This window comes from Phalacrocorax carbo, chromosome Z (assembly GCF_963921805.1).
Source record: "Phalacrocorax carbo chromosome Z, bPhaCar2.1, whole genome shotgun sequence".
NCBI classification, from domain to species: domain Eukaryota; kingdom Metazoa; phylum Chordata; class Aves; order Suliformes; family Phalacrocoracidae; genus Phalacrocorax; species Phalacrocorax carbo.
Genome location: NC_087548.1, coordinates 40,438,122 through 40,461,657, shown reverse-complemented (window position 1 = coordinate 40,461,657; position 23,536 = coordinate 40,438,122). Strand labels below are relative to the sequence as shown.

The following is a 23,536-nucleotide window of genomic DNA, read 5'->3' as shown; positions in this document are numbered from 1 at the left end:
TCATCTTCTGAAACAACTGCACACTCATTACTTGGCATTCTTCCAATACGAGTGAAAGAGAAGGAGGCCCCATCTTTTTCTTGTAAACTATGTAGGTTTTTCCAATAAGGGAGTAGGCACAGGGAACAAATGCAACTCAGACTCATCTTCAGATTTCAGATGACACTCAAAATACTGTCAGCTGGAAGGAGAATCCAGATGCAAATCTGACATGTGAGACATCAAGAAAATCTGAAAAACAGCCCAAACCAAAAAACCTAAACCCATGCTGGCTAACAGCACTCTCAGTTGCTTTGCCTTCTGAAAAAGGGAAAATGTGGCATCTGCTGCTGATTTGCTACAGGTGACTGTCACTTCTCAAGCCATTTATGCTATCTATCTACATTTTTTACTGAGCAAACTCATTCCCTGAATAAACCTTTCCTCTTCAGTATGTCTTATATACTTCCATATCCATAGTATTCTGGAGGGGTAGATAGCTTGGTAAGGTGAAAACAAAATTCTTCGCATGTGACACCTATGTTGTGAATTTTTTGGCTAAAATTGCCAGCAATAGTGCCAAAGTGAGTGAGGTGAACTGAGGGAGAGATTTTACAGCGTTTATGGATTTCCTTCCAGATAGACATTCACTAAAGCAGCTGAGCAGCTGGCTGCTGCCCCGTGGATCCCATTGGGCAGCACAAGTCTCAGCTGGATTAGGAAAGGCAGCCTCAAAGCGAGACAGTCACATATACCATCACTGGTTCCCTGACCTGGATCCCCCTTCCTCTCCCATCTAACACAGCTGTGATGAGCTGTGATGGTCAGTCTGAAAGGAGCTACTTTGAGACTGGTTTTGCTCTTTTTGTTGAATTTACCTGAAAATTTGAACACGGTTCTAAAAGATATACTCTGCTTCCTTTTTTTTTTTTTTTCCTTTTTTTTTTTTCCTTTAAAATTGGTTGATAGTCAGGAATTTGTAGGAATGGAGTATTTATGTACATTACTGATTAGAAATGACACCACTGAATAGTGTATTCATACTCCCAGAAGTGAGGATATAATTTTGCTCCCACTTGTGAGTTGAAGATGAGATTGCAATGCAACAGGAAACTAACGCACACTCCAGTGAACATACGTATTTAAAAAATGAAATTAATACAGAAATTATGGATAAAAATGTAAATGTATATGTCATGCATTATTTTTGAGCGAGGCATTTTGCTAGTGTTTTAACAGTGCAGTGTGTTGAGATAAAAATCAGAGTAAACCCACTGGATGGACAGGCTGCAGGCTGATGAGATGGATCCAGACATTGCATCTGGTCAGCCTTAATGTCATGCTTCACAAATCAGCAGGAAATGAAAAAAAAAAAAGAAAAGTACATTATAAATTTAGGAGTAGCATACTTTTTTTGTACGTTTCTCAGACACTAGGATAATCTCCTGGAGCGTGGCTCAAATCTGTATGTCCTTCCAAGATCTTCACTTTTGATGAATTCCAAACTTGCATATAATTTTGAAATATTAAACACCAAAATATAAAGAAAACCACAAAGAAATCCTTTTGGTTTACTAAAATAATCATAATAAAAAATATCTGCTCCGAGCTATAAAGTTCATTTGCAGTTTAGATGTAGCGTAACAATTCTAGAACATGTTTATCTTGTTTGAGAAAGTACAAACACTGTAGTACTCTAACATGAATACCGTGGCTGATTTAGCTTAGAACAACTTGGAAAATACATATAATAACAAATTTCCGATTAGTGAAAAAATGTAAGTATATTAGTAAAATCTTTTGGGTGCCAATCAGGTAATTTTGACAGTATAACATCACCAACCATTTGCTCATGCTCCCAGTCTATTCCAGAGATAACAGTTTTGAGACAACTGAGCCTCAGACAGACATATTGCACATATTTTGTGCTGAAAGAGTGGCAGATTCTAATTCCCTGCATCATCTGTCTCTCAGGAAGGAGGAACTAGGTGCTCCTTTTCATTTTGGCATCACCACTTTTGCCACAACTCCTAGTTTAATTGACACAAACAGAACAACAACATGTCTACACTTATAGCTGGAGTTGAAAACATCATGAATTTTGCTTTCCCTAAGCCTCAGAAGTAATGATGCTGCATCTTTTTGCAAGGTTTAAATGCTGGGCATCTGAATAACACACAAGACTACCCCTAAATCCTCATGCAAGGATATGGAGCCTGCCACCCTCTTTTTATACTTAAAAAACATGCTTCATTCAGAGTCACTTTTGTTTCTCAGGTTTTGGGGTTCTGAACTATAATCAGCACTTCATTCAAAAAAATACATATAACTTTTTATTCAGCCTATTGCCATGTTTGTTGCACTACGGTAGTTACTTAGTACAACATCAATAAATGGCCACTTGTAGAGGGACAGACAGAATTCTGCTTGTGGAAGGAAGTCATAGTTCAGTGGGATAAACCGTTACCCCGCTATTATGCTTTTAAAGCAAGATGAGGTTTTATACCCCCAGCTATTACAGCTTTGGAATGAAATGAATTTTTAAAAAGAAAAGAAAAGGAAAAAGGATAAAAATGAGGGGATCGGGTAGAAAACTAAACTCAGTGAGAGCGTTGTGATTTTAGGTATTTGCATGCCATGCTGCCTCTGAAAACAAAGTGGGGAAGTAAACATAAAAAAGAGGTCTCATCTGTATCCACAGTAATGATTCTGTGCTAACCAGGAAGAAGAAGTCAACATGGAACTGCTGAAATACCTGCCATGTGATATGTATACATCTGTCCATCTGAAACTCCACTAAGTTGGGGGAATTATTGGTGATACAGATACATTTATTACCTTAACCAGCTCAGGAAAAATCAGCACCTTTTTTCTGTTCAAACTTGGACAATACTGAACAAGCAGAAGATAAATTATGAAAACACTGCCCTTTCTTAAGGTGGTGCATAGGATAAAAAGGAATATCCTAAACAGAGCTCTAGTGGATGCCATCTGTCACTGGAAAAGACACTTCTAAATGTTGCCAAGACTTACACATATTTAAGTAGGAATGATGAACATTGTTTGCATGTCAGTGTTTGCTAAAGATACATTACTTGTGATTCTTAGTTTGTTCATCTACTGCATCATTTCTCATGACCACCCTTCTCCTTTGGCATAATGTGCTGGGTGGCACCAGGAGGTTTAATTTAAATAGAAAACTCTCATTTTCCTGATCACCAGCCAAATGAATCCTGAGGAGATAGTATAGGAAATATCGGCTTTTGTTCTGTTTGCACGGACGTAAGCACAGTCTTGCTTTCCAATAAATAAATAAAGCAAAATTCTAATAATGGATCTACTGTCCCCAAAGAATTGCATCACATGGTTTAGCATAAAGGTGGTGGCAGTGAGTAAGTAACAGAGAAAAGACAAGACATTGGATTAGATCCTTATGAAGTGCAGGAGCTAAAGGTCTAACCCAGCATTATTAGACTTGATGCTGAGTTAGGTAAAAAAGTTAGGTAAAAAGTATTTAGGTCTAAAATCAAACTAATGAATGAGAGAAAAAAAGAAGTGACTTTTCATGTCCTAGGTATACCAACAAACCCATGGTGGATACCTGGGAGAGTATCCCTGTCACCCAATAGGTAAAAAGGAACCATTTAAAACATTCTTTATATGCAAGATAATTTATCATTAGAGATTTCTGGTCTAATAATTGTGAAGTGATGCCAGAAGCATGTTCTGAAACTCATGCCCTGATATTAGTTGAAAAAATATTTTTGTGAACATTCTCTGTGATGGAGTTCCTCTATCCTGAGCCATTTATTGAGCACACACACACTATATAACAGGACATCATTTGATCAAAGTTGGATACCTGACTTTGGAGTATGAGAATCATAAACTTGCTTACGGTCTATCTGGTCTGCAAACACTTCCCCATAGATCATCCAATAAGGCATGTAAAAAATGTTTTTCGCCAGCTTCCACGAAGGCTCCTCATTGGGGAAGAGAATAGCCTGTCTTGCAACACCAAAGCTCATCAGAACCACCAACATGATGATGACAAAGTACATCATGTCTATCATCTGAATGTAATGACAGGAAAAGAAAGAGAAAGAGAGAGAAGGGAAAAGAATTAGAGGCACTTATTTGTCCTTATTCCTATTATAATATGATGCAAAAAAAGTTTGTAAATCTTAGAAACAGAATTTTCAAAAACAAATTCTGAAAAGCCATTCTCAATTTTACACATAACAAATTTCATTTTCAAAGAAGTGAATTGGTATTATTGTGTCCTTGGTTTTACCCAGTGTTTCTTTTAATAGCAATTTAAGTGCTATGAATAGGCTTGAAAATACAAGGTAACGGGTGGCAGAACAGCCTGCTACTGCAACATGAGGGACACCATGGTGGTAACCAGTGAGAAAGGAAAGCTGTGACACTGGCTGGACTAGAAATCAGCTTGGTGGGGGAGTCTGACAAAGGCCATATTTAAAAAAAAATAAATGCAGGTAACACAGACACTCAACTCTATTCTTCTCCATTGTTGAAGGCCTCATTAGCATATGCAGAAGTTTAATTGGTGCTTGCAAACAGTGCCTACCCATTCAAAATGTTCCCAGGAAAAAGTGGGACAGCAAACCTAGGAGGTGCTGAATAGTGACTGAAGTTTAGAAGAGGAGCTGTGCTATAAAAGACCCTCCGGAGAGCAGAGCAATGGGCATCAAGCAGGTACAGCAGAGATGCTTTATAACCCAAAATGAATGTGAAAAAATGGAAGTCCTGTAAGGTCCCTGGTAAGATCCCTTTAAAACTTCTAGTTACAGGCCTTTAGTTAGAAGGCCTACAGACCCATAACCTTTACTTATAGGTCTTTACTTATAGGTCTTCAGTTAAAAGGCTTGTTACAACAGAGCTGTTATTCACAGCTTTGGATGTAGCTTTTGCCTCTGATCAAAATGCAACCCAAAACTCTTCTAAACTTTATGAGTTTTAATCCCTTGGGTGTCTGCGTTTTCTGGCTCAGCTGCATTCTGCCTTCCTTACAAGGCAGGTGTGCAACTAACCGCACTTCAGTGGCATTATTGCTCCATGGGGGACCCGCTGCAGCTCAAGAGCAGGGTTACTCATGACAAGAGCTGGTTGAAAGGGGACTTTTGTAGCATGTATCTCGCACTACTGAGGGGGTTCTTCAGTTTAAAGCACAAGGAGAGAGACCTGAGGTCAAAGCAACACGGGGAAAGTAACGAAGAAAAGAAAGGGATACAATGGAGTAAACAGAAAAGGATATTCTCGTATTTACTGAGAGAGAGGCTATAGAAGAAAGACATGTGTAGGGCAGGGCTCTGGTAGAAAGGAAAGAAGGAACTGGGGACATGTTAAAAAAAAAGCAGGGGAAAACAAAAGTCTTGAGGTCCACAAAAAATGCAGGAAAGAAAGAAAAATACCCTTGGGGACATGAGAGAGGTAAATAAATGCCTTAAAGAATTTAAAAACCAGACAAGTAAATCACCAACATTCTTATGTTATTCAGAGCATAATCTCTCAAGAAACCCTGATTGAAGAGGAATTCCACATCATTGTACCTCAGACAGAATCCTGAAATGGAAAAGCTGTGTAATTACATTTAGTTCTTACTGCTTTTAGGGAAGGAATTTGGTTCCTCCTTTCTTCTCTGACGAAACTTTGTTTCAGGTAGAAATATATAACATGATATGATGTAATATAATACCTATTTTAAAATGTCATGCAAGCAAAAAACCATAATGACTATTTAGTGGCAATTTAAGACAATTTCTTAAATGCTTTGAGTGTTTTTCATCAGGAATCATGCAGGTGTTTCCTCATGTTGCAAGAAATAAATTTTTCAGTGCTAGTTGCTATTCGAGCTGCGTATTACCTTTACCCTCTTTCAGTTGGGTATCTTTCTAAAACCTCAGTAGCTTGTCTGAAATAGATGGGTGAGTTTCTACTGAATCTAATGGGCATTGTATCAGGCAGGCCTTTTCACCTGTGGGGTCAAATTACATTCACTATTTTAACAAGGCAATGGCTATTTCAATAATTCTGAAGAACTCATTAGTTACTTATTTTAAAAAAGTGATAAAATGAGGAACTGTTGGTGCAGTTTTATAAACAAGCTGGGTCCCTTTACACTTTTTTGTTTGTAGAGAATCTAAGAAAACGTACACATTCCCACACAATAAGGGAACAGATATACCTCTGACTGTTGACATGCCACAGAGATTTCATTTCATCCCCAAATAAAAGGGGAGTAAATCTATCACTATGCAGAGATCAGAAAAGCACATTACAACAAGCATATTCTTTTACTGAAATTAGCAGATAATAATAATAATCTTGTCCACTCAGCTTCCTCCTCCTACCTTCACCTTTGCTTTTGCCCATTGCTTTTAAACTGCTCAAGCTCATTCCTGCCCCTTGCTTAATTTCACTTGCATATTTGTTCACAGTGCCCATAAGTAAAACCTGTTATAGCTATTTTGTTGGATACAATGTAAAGACAGGTGAACAGAAAGTTCCTTAACACTGGAAAGATGGAAAGAGAGCTCTTTTTCTTCCTGAGCCTAAAACATACTCACAATAGAAGCTCGGGGTAAAAGCTCATGAATAAAATACGTTCTGTTGAGGAACTCAATAGCTGTCATGGGTTTCCTCTGTAGAAACATGTATAACCAGCTTAATGTCCTCCACAGTACTGAATGGTACTTGCAGGACCATGAAATGGAAAAGACAGAACCCAAGGAGGTAAATGGACATGGACATGTGATTTAAACAGAAATACACAAGGGAGCCCATTGCAACCTGGAGCAAGCACGTGCAACTCCCAGGAAAATCTGTGCATGATATAAATGGGCTGGCCATTACACAGGGGAATAAGTTGGCCAGAAAACAGATGCAAGCAGCAAATTTGTGCAACTCAAACCAGTTGGGCATTGTATGTGCAGGCAAGGTGGATGTGTCAGAGTTGCTGAGTATGTGGAAAGTTGGCTGAGGTATGAAAATCAAATAACAGGAAGGCACAAAATAAAAGAACTTCCCTCCTTAAGACAGTTGCCCACACCTTCGGAGTACTCTGGTACCTAAATTCAACACCCTCTGAGTGGGTGCTGAGCCTACAGATGCTAGTGATTCTCCTGCATTTGTTTTCCACAGGAAGTGGACTGAGGCTTGATTTGTTGTACACATGCAAGGATGACAAAGGAATGGAAATTATATGATTTTACTGATTTCAACTACTTCCTTTGTATGTTGACCCCCGGAGAAAAATAAACCACTGTTTGTACTGTTGGTGAAGCTGGGCTCCAATCAGCCATCCATAACAGTGACTATTAGAAGTTTGTTATTCATGGCCAATCTGTTCATTATTGAACTGGTTTTCAGACTGCCTCTGACAGCACCACAGCTCTGAAGCTTTTTGTGCATGGCACCTGTGAAAAATACAACAGAGTAGGAGGGTAGCTGTTAGGAGTTTTATACACTGTGTACTGTGTAAGCCCAATTGACCACCAGATCCCATGATGGAGGGACTTAGTCCAGGTGGGACAGGAAAGAAACAGATGATAATGAAGCATTTTCCCTTTAGTCTTTGGTCCTTTATCTTTATCCTGCTGCCCTCTTACAGTAGCCTCCAGCAACAACTGTTCAGTGTTTTCTTCTCTGTACTCTGGAGCTCTGCAAAATCCCTCCCATCAACATCCTATTTGCTTCCTTGAATGAAGGTAGCACACTTCAAAATCCTGTTTGCAGGACATTATGATTCAAGAGCCACTTTCTTTTGTGTTCTCCCTCTATCTCTCTTCTTTTTTTTTCCCCCACTAAGCTGTTCTTCCTTTGTCAAACCCAGCACTGTGGGTTTGGAGTTGAAAACTGGTAAATTGAAGGGATAAGACAATGGTTCTCTGGTCACCTATTGGGTAGGGAGCCTAACTGGACATATATTTTGCACTTCAGTTTTATACCTGCTTAGAATCATGGAGCTTGTTGTGACTAATGTAGTATCAAGAAGGGATTGTAGTCCATGCATTCATTTATGTCTGTCCCCTTTTCCTATGACAGTGAGGAAGGAGTGTGGCTGGGTCTTTTCTTTAAGCACCATGATAAGGCAAACACAGCAGACAGCCTATTTGGACTTGCTGATTATTGTCCACATAGCAATCAGACAGCAGTAATATTTGCATTTAGAAAGGTCAATATTCAGTTTACTTTTTTTACTGAATGCCAACTTCAAGGGTTTTAAAATAAAAAAAAAAATCTTGAAAATGCTTGAAGCAGCCATGATTAACACAACAAAGGCTGGATAACTGCATATGAAGCATGACTGTGTATATTAGCTACATGTGTAGGTACTTGAATATCAGGGACATGTGCATGTGTAAACTCGGCTATTTTCTTTAACTCATGAGCAAAATGCTGCTTTAATGCAACATTTCTATTGAAAAGTAAAAAGAAAAAGCCCAAAGTCAAATTTATACATCTGGCAGCAAACACCTCTGGGTTCCTCCTGTACACATCTACTAGTACAATAAACTATTCATATTTCTGCCATGTTGTGTATACGCGATGTGGCCAGGGGACAGAGGCTGCAGTTATGTAAATGGATTTCTAATCTCACAAGGACACACCTGAACAGGAAAGATGGAAGAACAAATGGATACGGAGCAAATTACAGAAAGGTCACAGTCTTAATCATAACCATGATAGTTTTGAACATACCATGCCTATTGCAAAACACTTTCTTTGAGAGTCTTGAGGTACCAAACAATTTTGTATTACCTTAAGAAACCACCCTCCATTACAACTAGTTGAGAATTAGCATCCTTGAAATTTCTGCAAATGAGGCACAGAAGTGTGGGATGGGTGGCTTTGCTGTTGAAGAGAGATCTCAGAGAAAGACAAGCAATATATCACCTAACATAACAGGGACAGTCTAGTCCTCAATTCTGGGGGTCTACACTGAGGTTTTGATTCAATAAGGCACTGATTTCTAGCTTATATGAAAATGTTAATGTGTAAAAAAAAATACAGCTAAATCTGCATTGATGTCATTGGCCAAAGACATTGAGTCAAGAACATGCTGGTAAAGCACAGGAGTACACCAAATTCTCTTACCATTTTCCCAATCATCATAACATATGGTCCCAAATACTTGTTTACTCCGAAGATGTCTAACAACCGTATATACCAGTAAATGATGTTAACACAGTATATCACTCGGCCATCGCTCCGGAGTGGCAGATCTTGCAGGCGGAGTACCATCCCAACGGAGAACAGGAGGATAGCTATGAGATCAGTAACATTCCAGTACTCCTGGAGCCAAACTTTTACTTTCTGTAACAGCTTCCCAGGCTCTGACATCAATATCTGAAGGACAGAGGACATGGAGAGGAAGGGAGCTGAGCTTTCTTAATTTAAGCTTGAAGAAATCTATAGTGAACAGATATATGCCACAGAGGCCAAAAGCAAAGCTAATAGACTCCTATCATAGAAATATTGCATGTAGTTTCTGATTTTTTTTGAGAAATTTTCCATTTCAACCATTCTTAGCCTGTATCTATGAGCAAGATGCTTAAAAGGATGAAAACCTCACTTGCTCTAAAATCCCCATGAAATCAGAAGAAATATATGCATCTCTTTTTTGACTTCATTGACCCTACTTAGAGTCATGGGACAGAGGAAGAAATACAGAAAGATATTTATTCCGAAAATTCACATTTAAAGAAGCTGTATATTTAAAGGAAAATATTCTAAAATTTGTATCAAACTGTGAAGAAATAATTAACAATCCTAAAGATCTGAATTTAGCATTTAATCCAGAGAGATACTAGCTACTACTTGGACCTGATTTTGGGAATTAAGTTCCACAGCTGAGAATATAATTCATAAAAACAATTAATCTTACCGTATGAATTTATCGTCATTCTGTAAGTAAGATCATTTGGGAGACTTGATTGTTTTCCTGAATTACTATTGAAACTATTCCTGAAGTGATTTCTATGAATAATTCCTAGCTTTTAGTGAGTTAACAAGCTGTTTGTTTTCATTTTCTATATTTAGACTGAGAACATTTAGGCAGACTCATACAGTTCCTTAAAAAGATGAATGCTATTCTTATAATTTTCTTATAATTCATTTTCAGAATGAATTTTAGGCTCATCTTCTGTGAACAACCTCCAACATCTGCTTAGAAATACATTCCAACAAATGTTCTTGATAAACTTTTGTGGAAAAGGACAATTTGGGGTGAATGATTAGATAAAACTGGCACACACAATTCCTGCCAGCAGCATCCCACCTACTGAACCAGTGGTGCTTTGTCTCCATCACATACTGCAGAGTCCTCCTCGTGTGGCTACTGCCACTGTTTTCCTTTTTCTTTCGGTTAGTGAAGTACGCTTGTTATAGGCCACACAAGTAGTGTCTTTTCCTCTGTTCTTTTTATTTATAATGTAGAGTTTACTGTACAGTGTTTGAAATCTGACTTTGGAGTCTAAGTGGCTGTTGCGAGACCATTTTTATTCTAGACCTCAAAAGCATTTGCTGCAGAAAATACAAATGTAGATGGTAGCAAATTCAGCCCAGGGGTACAAATGTGCTGTTTCAGCTGAGGTCAACAGGACTCACACCCGCTCACATCAGGGCTGAATTTGGCCTCTGGTGTCATTGTGGAATAAATGTGCATTTGGCCAAGTGAAAAAGGGCATAGCTGTAGCCGCAAGTGGGAGAGACCATGAAGGGCAGGAGATGGCAGAACAACTTCACTCTGCCTGTAGACTGAGCACCACCTTAAATGCACTGTATCTGCTCTACACGAGTGCTTTAGCATCTCTAGGGAGATACATGCTATTGCATGACATAATTAGCAAAAATTTTCAATAATAAAAGGGGTAAATCTTATTAGGAATGTGCTGCAATATTCAATGTGGATCTAAATTTCCCCCCACTTATGGTTGGTTTTATTTAAAGCCTTTGCATGAGACACTTGGACAGACAGAAGTCATGTAAATTTTGAATGAACTCTGTTTGGGGTGGGGTGGGGATTTGAACATGGGGTTTTTGGTTGTCATGCTATCACCATGTCTCTGTGTACATTCTGTTACACCATATCTCCTTTTCCCCTCCCTGAAACATACTTCAGTTTCTGGGCCACATTTCAAGGAATATAGCTGAGCTTTAAGATATGTCAGCAGACTGCCCCATACTTGTGAATGCTATTAATGTGCATCACACAGAAAGCTGAACAGAGAAATTCCATGGGAGAAAAAGAAGGAGATTCTTGATTTTAAAATGGAGGAAGGTGGATTTTTAGTGCTGTTTTTAACAACCCATCTGCTTTTCTGCAAAAAAAAAAAAAAAAAATTATGATAAGCCCATTCATCAAAAATTATCCTAAGAAAAATAAAAAACCCCAGATATTAAAATGAAAAAACCACACTTATTTCTTTTTTATTCTGTCCTTCTTGGTTGGGGTGATTTTACCTCTCTCATCTTCTCTATTCCCAGAGTGAAAATGTACGAGATGACAATCCATTCCTGTGTAGATGGCCAGCGGTCCATCTTCACTAACACTATATAATTGAACAGCATCAAGTAGCCTATATATGCCAGCTGTAAAGAAACAAAATGAATATCAGTAGTCACTATATTTTATGACTGAGCCAGTTTCTCGGGTATGATTTGATATTCCTAATTCCACTGTAACCAGAGTTAAACAGACAAAAGAATAATCAGACAGTATTCTGGGTTATCTGAAAGAGCTCACATTAAATCACATGCAGTGTGGAATCTGCAAAATACATGCACTAATGTGTTCTCCTTCAACTACATCTGCCTTCCCCCACAAAATTGTATTAATGCTGTCCCCCTCAATCATCCCAGTGGTAAGAACTCTCATACCACTGTGTCAACAAACAAAGTTACCTATGTGAAGATTTCTCCCTCACCTGTTTCTAACACCCTTTACTCCTCTAACGCCCTTCCTCTGTGTCTTCTCTCCTTGTTCACCTAGCCTAGGCTGACTCTGGCATTCCAAACCCTTCTGCCCAATCCCTGCCTGGAGGCCAGATGGTCCTAGGTGTTGCTAGACATCTTCCTACCCAGTGTAGTACTGTCCCAACCTATACCATGATTCCTCCCCAAAGCACTGCTACTCCTGCTCACATTGCTGGAGCAAGTAGCCAGGCATAGCCATGCATTCATCTGCCTTATATTTTTTGCAAGTTTATATATATAACTGTTTTCTCTTCCTTCTCCAATGGATCTGCCTTCTGGCCTAATTTTTGATATGATGGAAAGTACGGATTATGTTTTTAGTTTCTTTTTCCTTTCTTTCTACATGCTGAACCTAATGAAATGGTCAGTCAAAAGAAGACAAGACAGACAAAATGCATATTCAAGTTTGTAAAACTTGAGAAAGCTGAGTGTCACACTGGAGCATGGACTGTAGCAAGGGTGAATGGCTATGTCTGGGGTCTATAGGGGCCAGAATCCAACTGCCTGTCTGCTTTGCCTGTCAAACAGTAGCCCTACAAGAAAATGCATTTTAAGCCAAATCTAAATCAGAATAAAGATGACTCAGTTCTGTGCATGAACATATTAGTCTTCATGGCAGAAACCTTATTCCATAGATCTGTATTTCAATACAGTTTTTCTGTCTCAACTGCATGTTACTCACAACTTTTGTGTACTTGGTGTCAGACTTAACATGAAACAACCACAGAAGGGCTTGAGACTTTGGGGTAGGATTATTTCAGTGTTCAGCACGTCACAGAACAGGATCTGAAGTCCTGTTGTATTTGTTAGAGAACATCACTTCTGCTCTGTGCAAAAGCCATAGGGTTCTGGCTTTCCTTCCAGTTGCTGGTTTGAAGGACACGTGAGAGAATTCTTTACATTGGCCATAACTATCACTACAGAGAAGACAGACGGTTGAACCACTGCTTCTTGTCTACATAAAACAAAGGAGGAAATTATCTCATTTGTCATTCTGTTTACGTGTGATGACGGATTGCAATGCTCAGGTCTAGAGATTGGTCTTCCCTTAACACTTCTAAAGGAAACAGAGAGCAAGATCTAGGGTGTCAGATGAGACAGGAGAAACTCTGGGCAGGCAGAACTGGATGCCCACCTCCCTAGCTGAAATAACACATTCTACTATAGTGCAAAAAGTCAGGTGATACTGTCACCTAACATCCTTCCTCCTAGATCTTACAGATTATTTATTATCAGCAAATCTTATTAATTTGGTCTGACTCAGCAGCCTTTGGTGAACATTTGCAGTTAGTATGACAAAAGAATAGGGACATTAAGGTTACAAAGGTGACAGAAACCACAAAACCCTCAGTATAACTAGCAGCTTTTGTTTCTTGGTTTTCTTCTGAGGTGTTGGATTTTTTTATGTTGGGTGGGTTTTTTCCTGTCAATCCCAATTTGTTGAAAATTGCTGAACATTTTTCTTGGAAAACAAACAAACAAAAAAGCATCTTGATTTAAGAATAAAAAGATGCTGAAACCACTTTAACCAAGAAACAAGCCCTTCAGATACTGAGTGACACCCTGCTTCTCCCTCCCCAGACACAGGTCTGCCTTCCAGGAGGATGTCCTGATCCCACACTGTGGTCAAACCCCAGTACAGCTGCCCATGCTGGTACTCAAAATTCTTTGAAAGTACTACTACACAAGTAGCTGAACCCTCTTTTTCTTGCTTTTTTGTGGCTTGACAAAGAACTAGGGGCTGCCATTTTCACCCTTGAGGGCAGTACCTGAAGAAATTAGTAATTCATAATACCTGCTAAGAAGTTTATAGGGTAGGTTCCTCCCTGCCCTCCTATGGATGCTGTCACATTCTATAGAAAATACTCAAATACTCATTACGGTAAGGGACTAACCTGGAAATTTTACCAGCAGGAGTGCTTCAAGAGGGGAACTACTCCTCCCTTCTCTCACTGATTGCAATAATGAACTGCTCATAAAGCAAAGTGGTCCCAAAATGCAAAAATTAGGTCAAAGATGTTTTGATGTTTAGAATATGACTCCTATTCAGGGTTCAATTCCCTCTGCAGCTTTTCCTCCTCAGAAGAGTTAGAAATGTGGCCTCCTACATCCTGCCAGAATCTCAGCCTAAAGCTAGTAGTTAAAAGGGGAAGGCTATCCTCTTCTCCTTGCTTGAGAAATCCGTGAGACGAAACCTTTAAGTTATAGTTTTCAGTACACCAGCCACAAAACAGAACAGAGTAGTTGACTGTTGAAACTGCTGCATGTCCAGAGAGAAGGGCTAAAGGTTTTTTTGGTGAGAAAAAGCTGTTTATTTTTGCTCATCTACTCAGCCAAAAAGGTACCAACTCAAACATCCCCACATTTAACCCACTCTTGTCTATTTTAAGAATGAAGATGGATATAGCGATAGCAGATCACTATATAGCAGATAGGTGGGTATAGAATAATCAAATTACTTTAAATGGCATACAATAGGTATATGTATAGTTACTTCTCTTGCATGTTGGATGGTGGAGTGTAAAATTTGGAGGATTTCTTTTGAAATCTATGACAAGTTTTTCTGCCTGAGTGCTTATAAAGTGTGATAGATTGTGCAATTTTAACACTCACCTGAAAGCTGTTTTGCTTTTAGTCTCCAGGAGTTCCTCAATATACCCAGCTGGTCAAGCACTGCAGCCAAAATCCATCTAATTTGCTCTTTAAGTTCAGTGTAGCCAAGACCCAGCTTTAATAAGTGACCTTGACTGAGACCTGCCTCAGGACATAAAACTGTGGGAACAGGTCTAAATGGAAATGTAGTATTGATCTTTTTCTCCCATTTCAGAATTGAACTAACAGGGAGAGTCAGGATGTGTCTTTCTCTTTATAGTGTAAAGACTTTTGTGGTTGTGTATAATACATATTACAACTGATAATGAGACTAGGCTGCTGATGAGCAGTTTCTAGGCTCATTGGCCTGATTAATGTTCAATGGCCACACAGTTCAGCAAGTAGTTACTCCAAGTTGCCAAACTGGAGCTATTTGCTAGCATAAGCTGTTCACCACAGTTTAGTTTCTGTTGATGTGATTTGTTTTTGCTGCCTGTTGACATATTGCCTGGATCTCAGCAAGGCAATTTTTCTTATAAAAAGTCATCTACAGAAGGATGCATTCTCTGTGTTTTGCTGTGCATTCAGCAGAATGATGGAAAATATAACTGGGAAGGACCACCTGAAATCATCTGGCCAATTCCATTGTGCTGAGGCAGAATTAATTACAGTGTACCATAGTTGACATATGTTTTGATGATAGATTTAGAAATCACTAATAATGGAAAATCTACCTTCTCCCTACACACTTTATGACAGTACTTCTCAGAGAAGTTAGAAACTGTTTCCTAACACCTTACCCAGAACTGCCTTGCTGCAATTTAAACCATTACTTCATGTATTCAGCAAGGATTTGGAGATTATTCCATTTTGTTCCTCTCTGCAGCTACTTTACAAGTATTTGAAGACATCTTTCTGCAGACTTCTTTTTTTCCAGAGAAAACAACCTTGTTTCCTTAAGTCTTTCCCCTTAAGTCATATTTTACAGACCTTGAAATATTTTTCCTGTTCATTTTTGTGTCCTTCAAGCCAGTCTGTACTTGTCACATGATACAGAAACTTAACTGGGATAAAATGTTCCAGCAAGGAGACTGAAAAGATTACTTTCTGTGTTCATCTCATCCTTCCACATTCTAGTACAATTTGCAAATTTAATAATGTATCTCTATTCCATCATCCAAGTTTTGAATGAAAATATCAGATAGGACCTGATGTAGGAGAGACCCTAATGGAATCCTTTCCAATCCCCGCTTCCAGCTTGATAGTGACTGATTAATCTTGAGGATTAATTGCCAAAAAGCTTTGTATCCACATAGTAACTCTAACATAGCAGTCTTTAATTTACCTGTGAGCATACCCTGTAAAGTTTTTGATACTGTCTTACTGTAGCCAAATTATATGACATATTTTTATTTTTCTGCTCCATCTGCAAGTTCTGTTTCTTTATAACACAGGGAGATTATACTGGTTTGACATAATTTGTCCCTGAAAAATGTACATTACCTGCTACTTATGTCTTTGTTATTGTGTGGGTACTTACACAAACACTTCCTGAGACACACCCTGCAGACTAGTCAAAACAGAACAAAGCAAAAATGTTCCAAGAAAATATGTGCTCTATCTACTTCTTTTTTTCATCAATTATTTTACAATTCAATATCCTGATTCAGCTCAGCCTCCCATTGGTCTTACTATTGGGAACTCTCATATATGGAATTCCTTGTGAGCACTGACTGCAGCAAACTGCCACTTATTGTTGTATTTGAAGAAAAACACACATAGTCATTCAAATTTTAACCATTAACTTCCTGAATTAAACTGTAGTCTTTAAAAGTCTTAGATAGGTTTGCAAGCGCTAGCTGACCTCCCCAAAAGATTTTTGTTAAACTGTTTACGGGTAAGCCCTCCAATGCACGCAGATGCAGACTTTCAATGAAACACACAAGATGACCTTAATCCAATTCCAGTATTTGTCCAAACAGTAGTAATATAATAGGGAAGGTTTCTTACTGTGTAAAACCAAAATTTAACGATGGGAGCATTGTAGAACTCATAAATTTTTCTTCCAACAGGGATCAGTCTGTGACTGCTCTGAACTTCCTCTTCCTCCTTCTTTCTTGAGGACTCTCCATTCCCTCGTCCCAGCATAGCCTACAAGAAAGGACATTTTTGTGTTTCTTTCTCTGTGAAAGACAAATTAAGCTATTTTTTTGAAATTTCAAAAGGAAACTATTCAAAACTTCTCTGATTTCTTGATCTTTAGACAAAACTGGGTGACCATAGCTAGGTGTAAAATGCTGTGTTCTCAGATTATCTTTTTTGCAGTGAAGCTGCTGTTTCATACTTTGTAAACCGAAAAAGCAATGCTTTGGCAGCAACTGTCAGCACCAGTGTGAAATCCTTGACTGGTGAACAAAAACTGAGATGTGGAGAACGTTTCTCCTTTTTGCTGTATGGACAGCAAAATTTTTACCTGACAACAGCTTTTTGTGGTGTAATTCTATACAATAAACAGATGCACACAGAAAACAGATAAGTTTTGGTTTCAAACAAGGAGAAGTTTATAAGGCTGAGACTGAGAGAGAACAACAGGGGAAAAGATGAGTTGGCAGTTGCTGGACTGGAAGCAATGAAGCCAGTGACTCTTTTTACGTTGATCACTGGATATGTCACAGGCAATGATCCCACAGTGGGATCCCACATGGAAGTAGAAGACTGACAGTAGAGTTCACTGCAGCATTAAGGCCTTGGATTGAAAGATCCTTTGATGTGATTGTAGCTTCTTCCATAATGAAGTTCCAGGCAGCTCATACACTGCCTCTGTTAGGCTTGATCTCACAGTTAACATTGCAATTCAGACACACTGAAGAGCTATGCTGAACTCCAGAAACACATACATAAGAAGCCTTCAGCTGTAAGTGTAAACCTAACAGGCAGAAGACGGTAATAATTTGTTTACTCTTAAATTCTTATGCAGAGAGGTGGAAGGAGTGACTAAACTGTATACTCACAAAGTTAATGCTTAAAAGAAGGTGTTCCTTTGTAGAGTACAGCATGATCTATTAAATATTTTTTCTGAAACAATTCTTTTGTGACTAGTAGACTGATTGGATTTTAGGTCACTGTGCCCTGAGCAAGTTCTTACTACTTAGTTTGTGGCAGCACCTATAGATTGTAGCACTCCTGCACATGAAAGCAATTGCAAGAATTGAGATACAATTGTCCTATCTAACTATGCAGGAATTGCACGATCATGCTTTTATTTAAATGATTCTATAATGTCTTTCTACAAGTAGATAAAAGCACTTTTGTACTTTTATGTTAATTGAAGCAAACTTTCACCATCCCTGAAAATGACATTTTTCTCATCTGCAACTTAAAAATGTGGAAAACTAAGCCCCTAAAGAGAACAATTAGATGCCACACATATTGTCTTTCAGGTAAGAGGTCCTTCTTTTACCTGTCTGTGTGCTGTCTGATTCAACAGGATGTTCAGCACGTATTTAACTGATCAGCTTCAGGTAAGCTATTTGAGCTGGTTCTAGTGCCCTGCAGGAACAGGAGATGCACTTCTCATGTTTAAATGTAAGAATCACAATCTTTCCTTTTCTTCCTCTTTCTAGGCCTCATGCAAAGCTATTCATACAGGTCTTTGGTCCTGTAAAATAGTAATTTGCAATGATAACCTGATGACCACTTTTTATTTCTTTCAGTCAGTGTAGATATTTGTTACATTCTGAGGACCTTGTATGGTCCTAGATGGCCCCTGCCCAGTATTTTTCTTTCATGACATTAATGCAGTTAGTTTTTTCCTCTGGTATTATTACTTTCCACTTTGTATGTTATATTCTCGAATTTGGCTATGCACAGATGTTGCCCTGCGCATTTTTAATAAAATAGAATGAAGATTCAGGACATAGGATACTGCACTGAAACTAAACTGCTGAGATCCTCTTAGAACTGTAGCCTGCTTTGATGACTTTACTTATTTCATTTACCTTTTATGCCTGCAGATTTCTAGCTTCATTGCCAGAAATGTAGATAAAATAATGCATATTAAAAACTTAAATACACCTCCTGTTGATTCTCACAGAGCACATAAAACCCCTTAAAAGTTCATCAAGAGTTTCATAAATAAGGAAAAAAAGATGAAGTGGCTGGTAAGTAGAAAGGAAGGGTTCTTATTAGATAAGCAGATAGTCTGCAAGAACATGACTTAGTGGATGTAACTCTAGTAGCAGAGATTACACACCTCCATAGAACCTCAGGTACTGTTACCTGAAGTCTACAAAACCAAAATGATTCCTGTATCTACACCAGGGATTGTTTATTTGGGGAAAAAAAAAAAGTGGATTATGATCTGAATGCTTTGTGAAAGTTATAGTCCAAGAAGGTACTAATTCCTTTGCTTCTCTCTACCTCCTGCTGCTGTTTTAGGGAAAGCTGCCATCTGGTGCTAGAGTTTTCTGTAGCTTTACCCGAGGCTTTGTCTCTGCTGTCCTCTGGTGCTCAAGAATTTTGCAGCAGAGTGAAAACGAATGCTCGCAGCTTTAACAAATGAGCAGTGCTGTGCTTTAGTGAAAAGGATTATTTTACAGAGTTTAAATCCTTCACAATGTTATAAATTTAGTAATTCTGAGACACCCTTAGCTCTCACTGGAATCAGTGAGTTGTGGATGTTTTAGGATGATGCTCTTTCAGATTTTTGCTTTAGCTCATGGATGCAGATTTCCTGTTTGCTATTGCTTTCTTGTTGATAATGATGCTGTAGTTTTATTTTGTTATAATTATTTTTGAATTAATTGTATTGTATAATACTAATGTCTCCCCTCCCCCATGCTACAGATGGGGAATTGCTCTGAGATGGCTGGGGATTAGATTTGACCTGATGTCCCTGACTGTTAATTATATCACAGTACTAACAAACTGAAAAACCCCCCTATTAGAAACATACAGAAATAACCTAAGTGACTGTGTTAACGGAATAGCTGCAATGCTGAATGTGAACAAATGTGTTTTCATTGGAGAGGGAAGTAATAGAGTGGGAATAACTCAAGACACTGTTCTGTGTGGGCGGTATCTCTTTCTCTAATACACAATTTTGTCCATGATTCACCATGAGTCATTCAAGGTAAGCCCGACAGCAGCTCAACTACATTGTAAAGTACAGTACAACTGTATCGTGTTAGCCTGAGGGGATGATGTGCGCATAGTTTTTACATGGAGATTTTTCTGTTCAGTATTCCTGTCCCTTGCCCCATTTTGCTTTATGTAATTAAGCACCATTCACTGATAGGGAACCAGGATAGTTTTGGGTTGTGCATTTTTGCATTAACATATCTAATGATCCTATAACATATTTATCTGTTTTGTAATGAAATAACAGGGATTTCAGTCCTGCTAGAATGATCATAGGCTAGTCAAATCTGCATGCTACGTATAGACTTACCCTGTATTCACACAGAACTGGTGTGGAAACGGTACATAGCTGGGTGGATATACTATACCTCTGTCTGCACACCCCATTGTATCCTATGCTTTGTATAGAAATGCTGCCTCCATGGTAGTTGTTCTAGGGTTACCAGTCTCTGCCTTGACGTGGTTTAATGCCTTTGATGTACATGTGTGTAAAACTGGATTTTGCACATGCTCAAGTTTTCTTTAAGGTGAATACAGAGGAGCAGGGCTAAAGTATCAGGAGCTCAGTCATCCTGGCTGCTGAGCATGGCAAAGGACACAGAGAGTGCCAGGGCAGTTGTGTGGTGGCAGTATAGGGGGTTTCCAAAACCTCTGGAGAAATTGAGTAGGAAATGTCATCCTCCATGGAAAGGGTTAGCACTTATGCCTCAGGACTGCTGGCAGTGTCTTCCACTGCCGTTTTTCACACCTTGCTGCTGGTATGATGGGCCAGGGGATGAGGACACTAGTCCTCAGCTTCTCCTGTCTTAAGAACTGTATTTTTAGTGGTATATTTGGTTACTTCTTGGCATGGTGAAAGGCTAAGCATATGTACTACAGATGAGATAATGTGAGCCCAGAGACTAGGCAACATGACTAGCTTTGTTGCTGCTGAAAAGTCCTAAGTCAGACTCTTAGTGATGCCCATGGAAGTCCAGACTTCCTATCTGATGTGGAAAATTAAACAGAATGAGCAAAACAACAACTGAAACTTCTCCTATAGCACTTAGAGAAGTTATTCTGTGTTCTGAAATAAGACCATTTACTGGGAAACTCTAATAACCCAACAATAAGGCACTGAATACGGATAAGGATGCTCCCAGTTATGGCTTCCAGAATCAGTGTTAGAGTGGGAGAAGGGTAGACTGCTGGGGTTTCTGACTGACCTAAAAATCAGTGACTAATTAAGACCCTGGTCAGGACTTGTACAAATACAAAATGTCCCTGGCCTTTAGACTTTAGTGCCCTCCCCTATGTCTAATATTCAGAATTAATGACTGGCAGCTCCATGCATAAATTGTAAACCCCATTGGTGCTGAGTGAGCAGTGATGAGAGCAGTATTCAGGCATGGTTTTTTTGTGAGTGGCTGCTGTAAGGAAAGACCGTTGCCTAGCATCTACGTGTTAAAAAACTGTGTGCCCAGCACTCTCATGTATCTGTTACAAAGGTAAAAGCAGGTGTGAGTAACAAGTATCTTACAGTGAATAAACACTGCATCTTCGTAGTGTAACCAAATGTTCAGCTACCCACCAGATCCTTTGAAAGTAGCATAAAACAAACACATACACCCATGTGGAGAGCTACTTCACTGTTGCTGCAGTCTGTGTGACCACATCATCCTGTGCAAACGAGTTGCAAAACTGTGCAAAAATCACTGTGGCCCTGTACCTCATCCACTCTGCACAAGTGCATTCCAGAGGAGGAAACTGACCCTTTTGGCCTATCATTAGTCACCTGGGCTTAGCAGTGTAGGACACACAAGGCTTCATAAGAAATCAATGAACAGACCTTGACTATATGTGAGCTCTTTACCTTAGCTGTACCTTTATAAAAATGCTTATTGGCATAATATTCTCGGAATACAGAGACTTGAGGCGTATTCACTGGGAATGATTAGAACTAGTTAGGCAGATTGTTTGGATGATGCATTTTTTGCCAGAAATGGACTTTTGAGGTGACAAAAATGATTTTTAGTTCATCCATTTTGTTTGTTTAAGCTGAACAAGGCTCAGAAACCCAAACCACGGAAAATTTTTGAAAATATTTTAACCAATTAAGTAAATTAATAAATGAAACTCTAGTAACCACAGAAAGAAGTCTATTTTCAGTTTGTTGTGAAAGTAAAAAACCTTGGAGAAAATATGCAGATCATTCTAAATAGTCGCGAGCTATGGTTAGGGTGAGTGACTGTTCTGTTGAGCCGGAGTTCAGCAGCTGATTAAACATTTGCAATATCACATCTCAATCAGTTATTAACCTTAATGAACTATGAATAAGGTATCCTTAATATAAGTGTGGCTAAAGGGAAACTTCACAAAGGCACTTCCCAGTCTTGCAGGCATCCTCTCATCAGTGGAGAAGAGACCCAACATAGCTCATGCCAGATCATTTGACTGAGGCTGGAACAACACAAAACTTCAATCTAAAATATTTTCTTATATTTAAAACATGCCAGGTATGAACACTCTCTCTGACATGGTGGCTGGAGGTGGCTAAATGTAACTGGCTATGGCATCTAGTCACAGATATGTATGCAAAAGTCTCTTTGCTAACAAATCATCTCTCCTCATCACTGAAGGGCACCTGAGTGAAGAAGCTGTGTTAGAAGTCCTTAAGGACAGTACAGATTGTACGCCGAAATGTTAAGTCAGCAGTAGTGTACCAAAGATATTGCTTCTAAACTTGCTACACTCCACAGAAACAGTTCTTATTTCATAGAAAAGGCTTTAAGTGTCTGAAACTTCACTAGAATGATGCAACAAATTTGAAGAGTTAAGGGCAGAGTCAGTGACAGGAAAGAGCAACAGGACTGTCAGCACATTGAAGGGAGAAAGTAGGGAACATCTAAGGCTTGTCTGGAAAAGCAGATTCAGTTCACACATCGCTTCCTTGTAGCCCGAGTCAGAAGGTTAAAAGGAAACACAGTATTGTAGACAAGAAACCAGGAGCTGGGATAACTGCAGAGAGATGGAAATGGCTTCCTCCCCAAATTTCTCCCCATTGCCAAGAAAAAGGCAGCTTGCAAAGTGCTTATTTGATTTGAATAGGCACTTCATAAGTGGATCAGAAGCCAGGGATAGTAAACTGCAATTGATAGCTAATGAGCAGAGAATGGCCCATTGCTGCTATTCTGGCTACTGGTCCTTCCCAACGGCCAGGTTCTTGCCTGCAAACGGGTCCTGTAGGTGGGTCTTGTGGACTGCTCCTTCGGCTTGCCTGCATATTGGGTCCTGTAGGCAGGTCCTTCTGCCTGCCTGCAGACGGGGTCCTGCGGGCAGCTCCTGCTGTTTGCCTGTGGGAAACAGTCTGGGTTTTGCTTTTTTTTCCTTCCTTCTTTTTTTTTTTTAAATAAATTTATTAATTTTTATAAAGTAACCATAAATTTTACTTATGCGTCTGGCCTGACCTTGACCAGCCGGGGTTGAGTTTTAAACCTTTCAAAGACACCACAATCAGACAAAACCAAAACCAAACCAAACTAAGCTAAGGCAGGTCTGATAGCTTGTAAGATAATTGTCCAAATTAAAAAGTGTCAAACAAGTCTGAGAACAAGAGACTGGAAGTATAGTTTTCAGAGCGTTAGCTAACTGATTCTCTTTGTGGTGTAAATTATTCCTCTAAGGCTATGTTACTAATACAGACAAGTCCTTCCTTCTACAGTTCTGCTGAGCTGCAGAAGCTTTTAGAAAGGGCTGAGCTGTCTAGCTGCTTGCTAATGTCTTCAGTGGACTAAAAACTGCATGTATGTATGTGTGAGAGGCAATAACACAAATTCATAAAGAGTTT

The 23,536-nt window shown here is 39.1% G+C and overlaps 1 protein-coding gene across 1 annotated transcript in view; it reads right to left on the bottom strand.

The window, feature by feature from the left end:
- The window catches only part of TRPM3 (transient receptor potential cation channel subfamily M member 3), a 154,160-nt gene that overhangs the window by 22,185 nt on the left and 108,439 nt on the right, over positions 1-23,536 (bottom strand). The window contains exons 16-19 of the mRNA XM_064438346.1: positions 16,582-16,722; positions 11,467-11,595; positions 9,100-9,351; positions 3,878-4,052 (exon numbers count right to left, since the gene is read on the bottom strand). Of these exons, the coding sequence (XP_064294416.1) occupies positions 3,878-4,052; positions 9,100-9,351; positions 11,467-11,595; positions 16,582-16,722 (697 nt within the window). The remainder of the gene's footprint in view (positions 1-3,877; positions 4,053-9,099; positions 9,352-11,466; positions 11,596-16,581; positions 16,723-23,536) is intronic.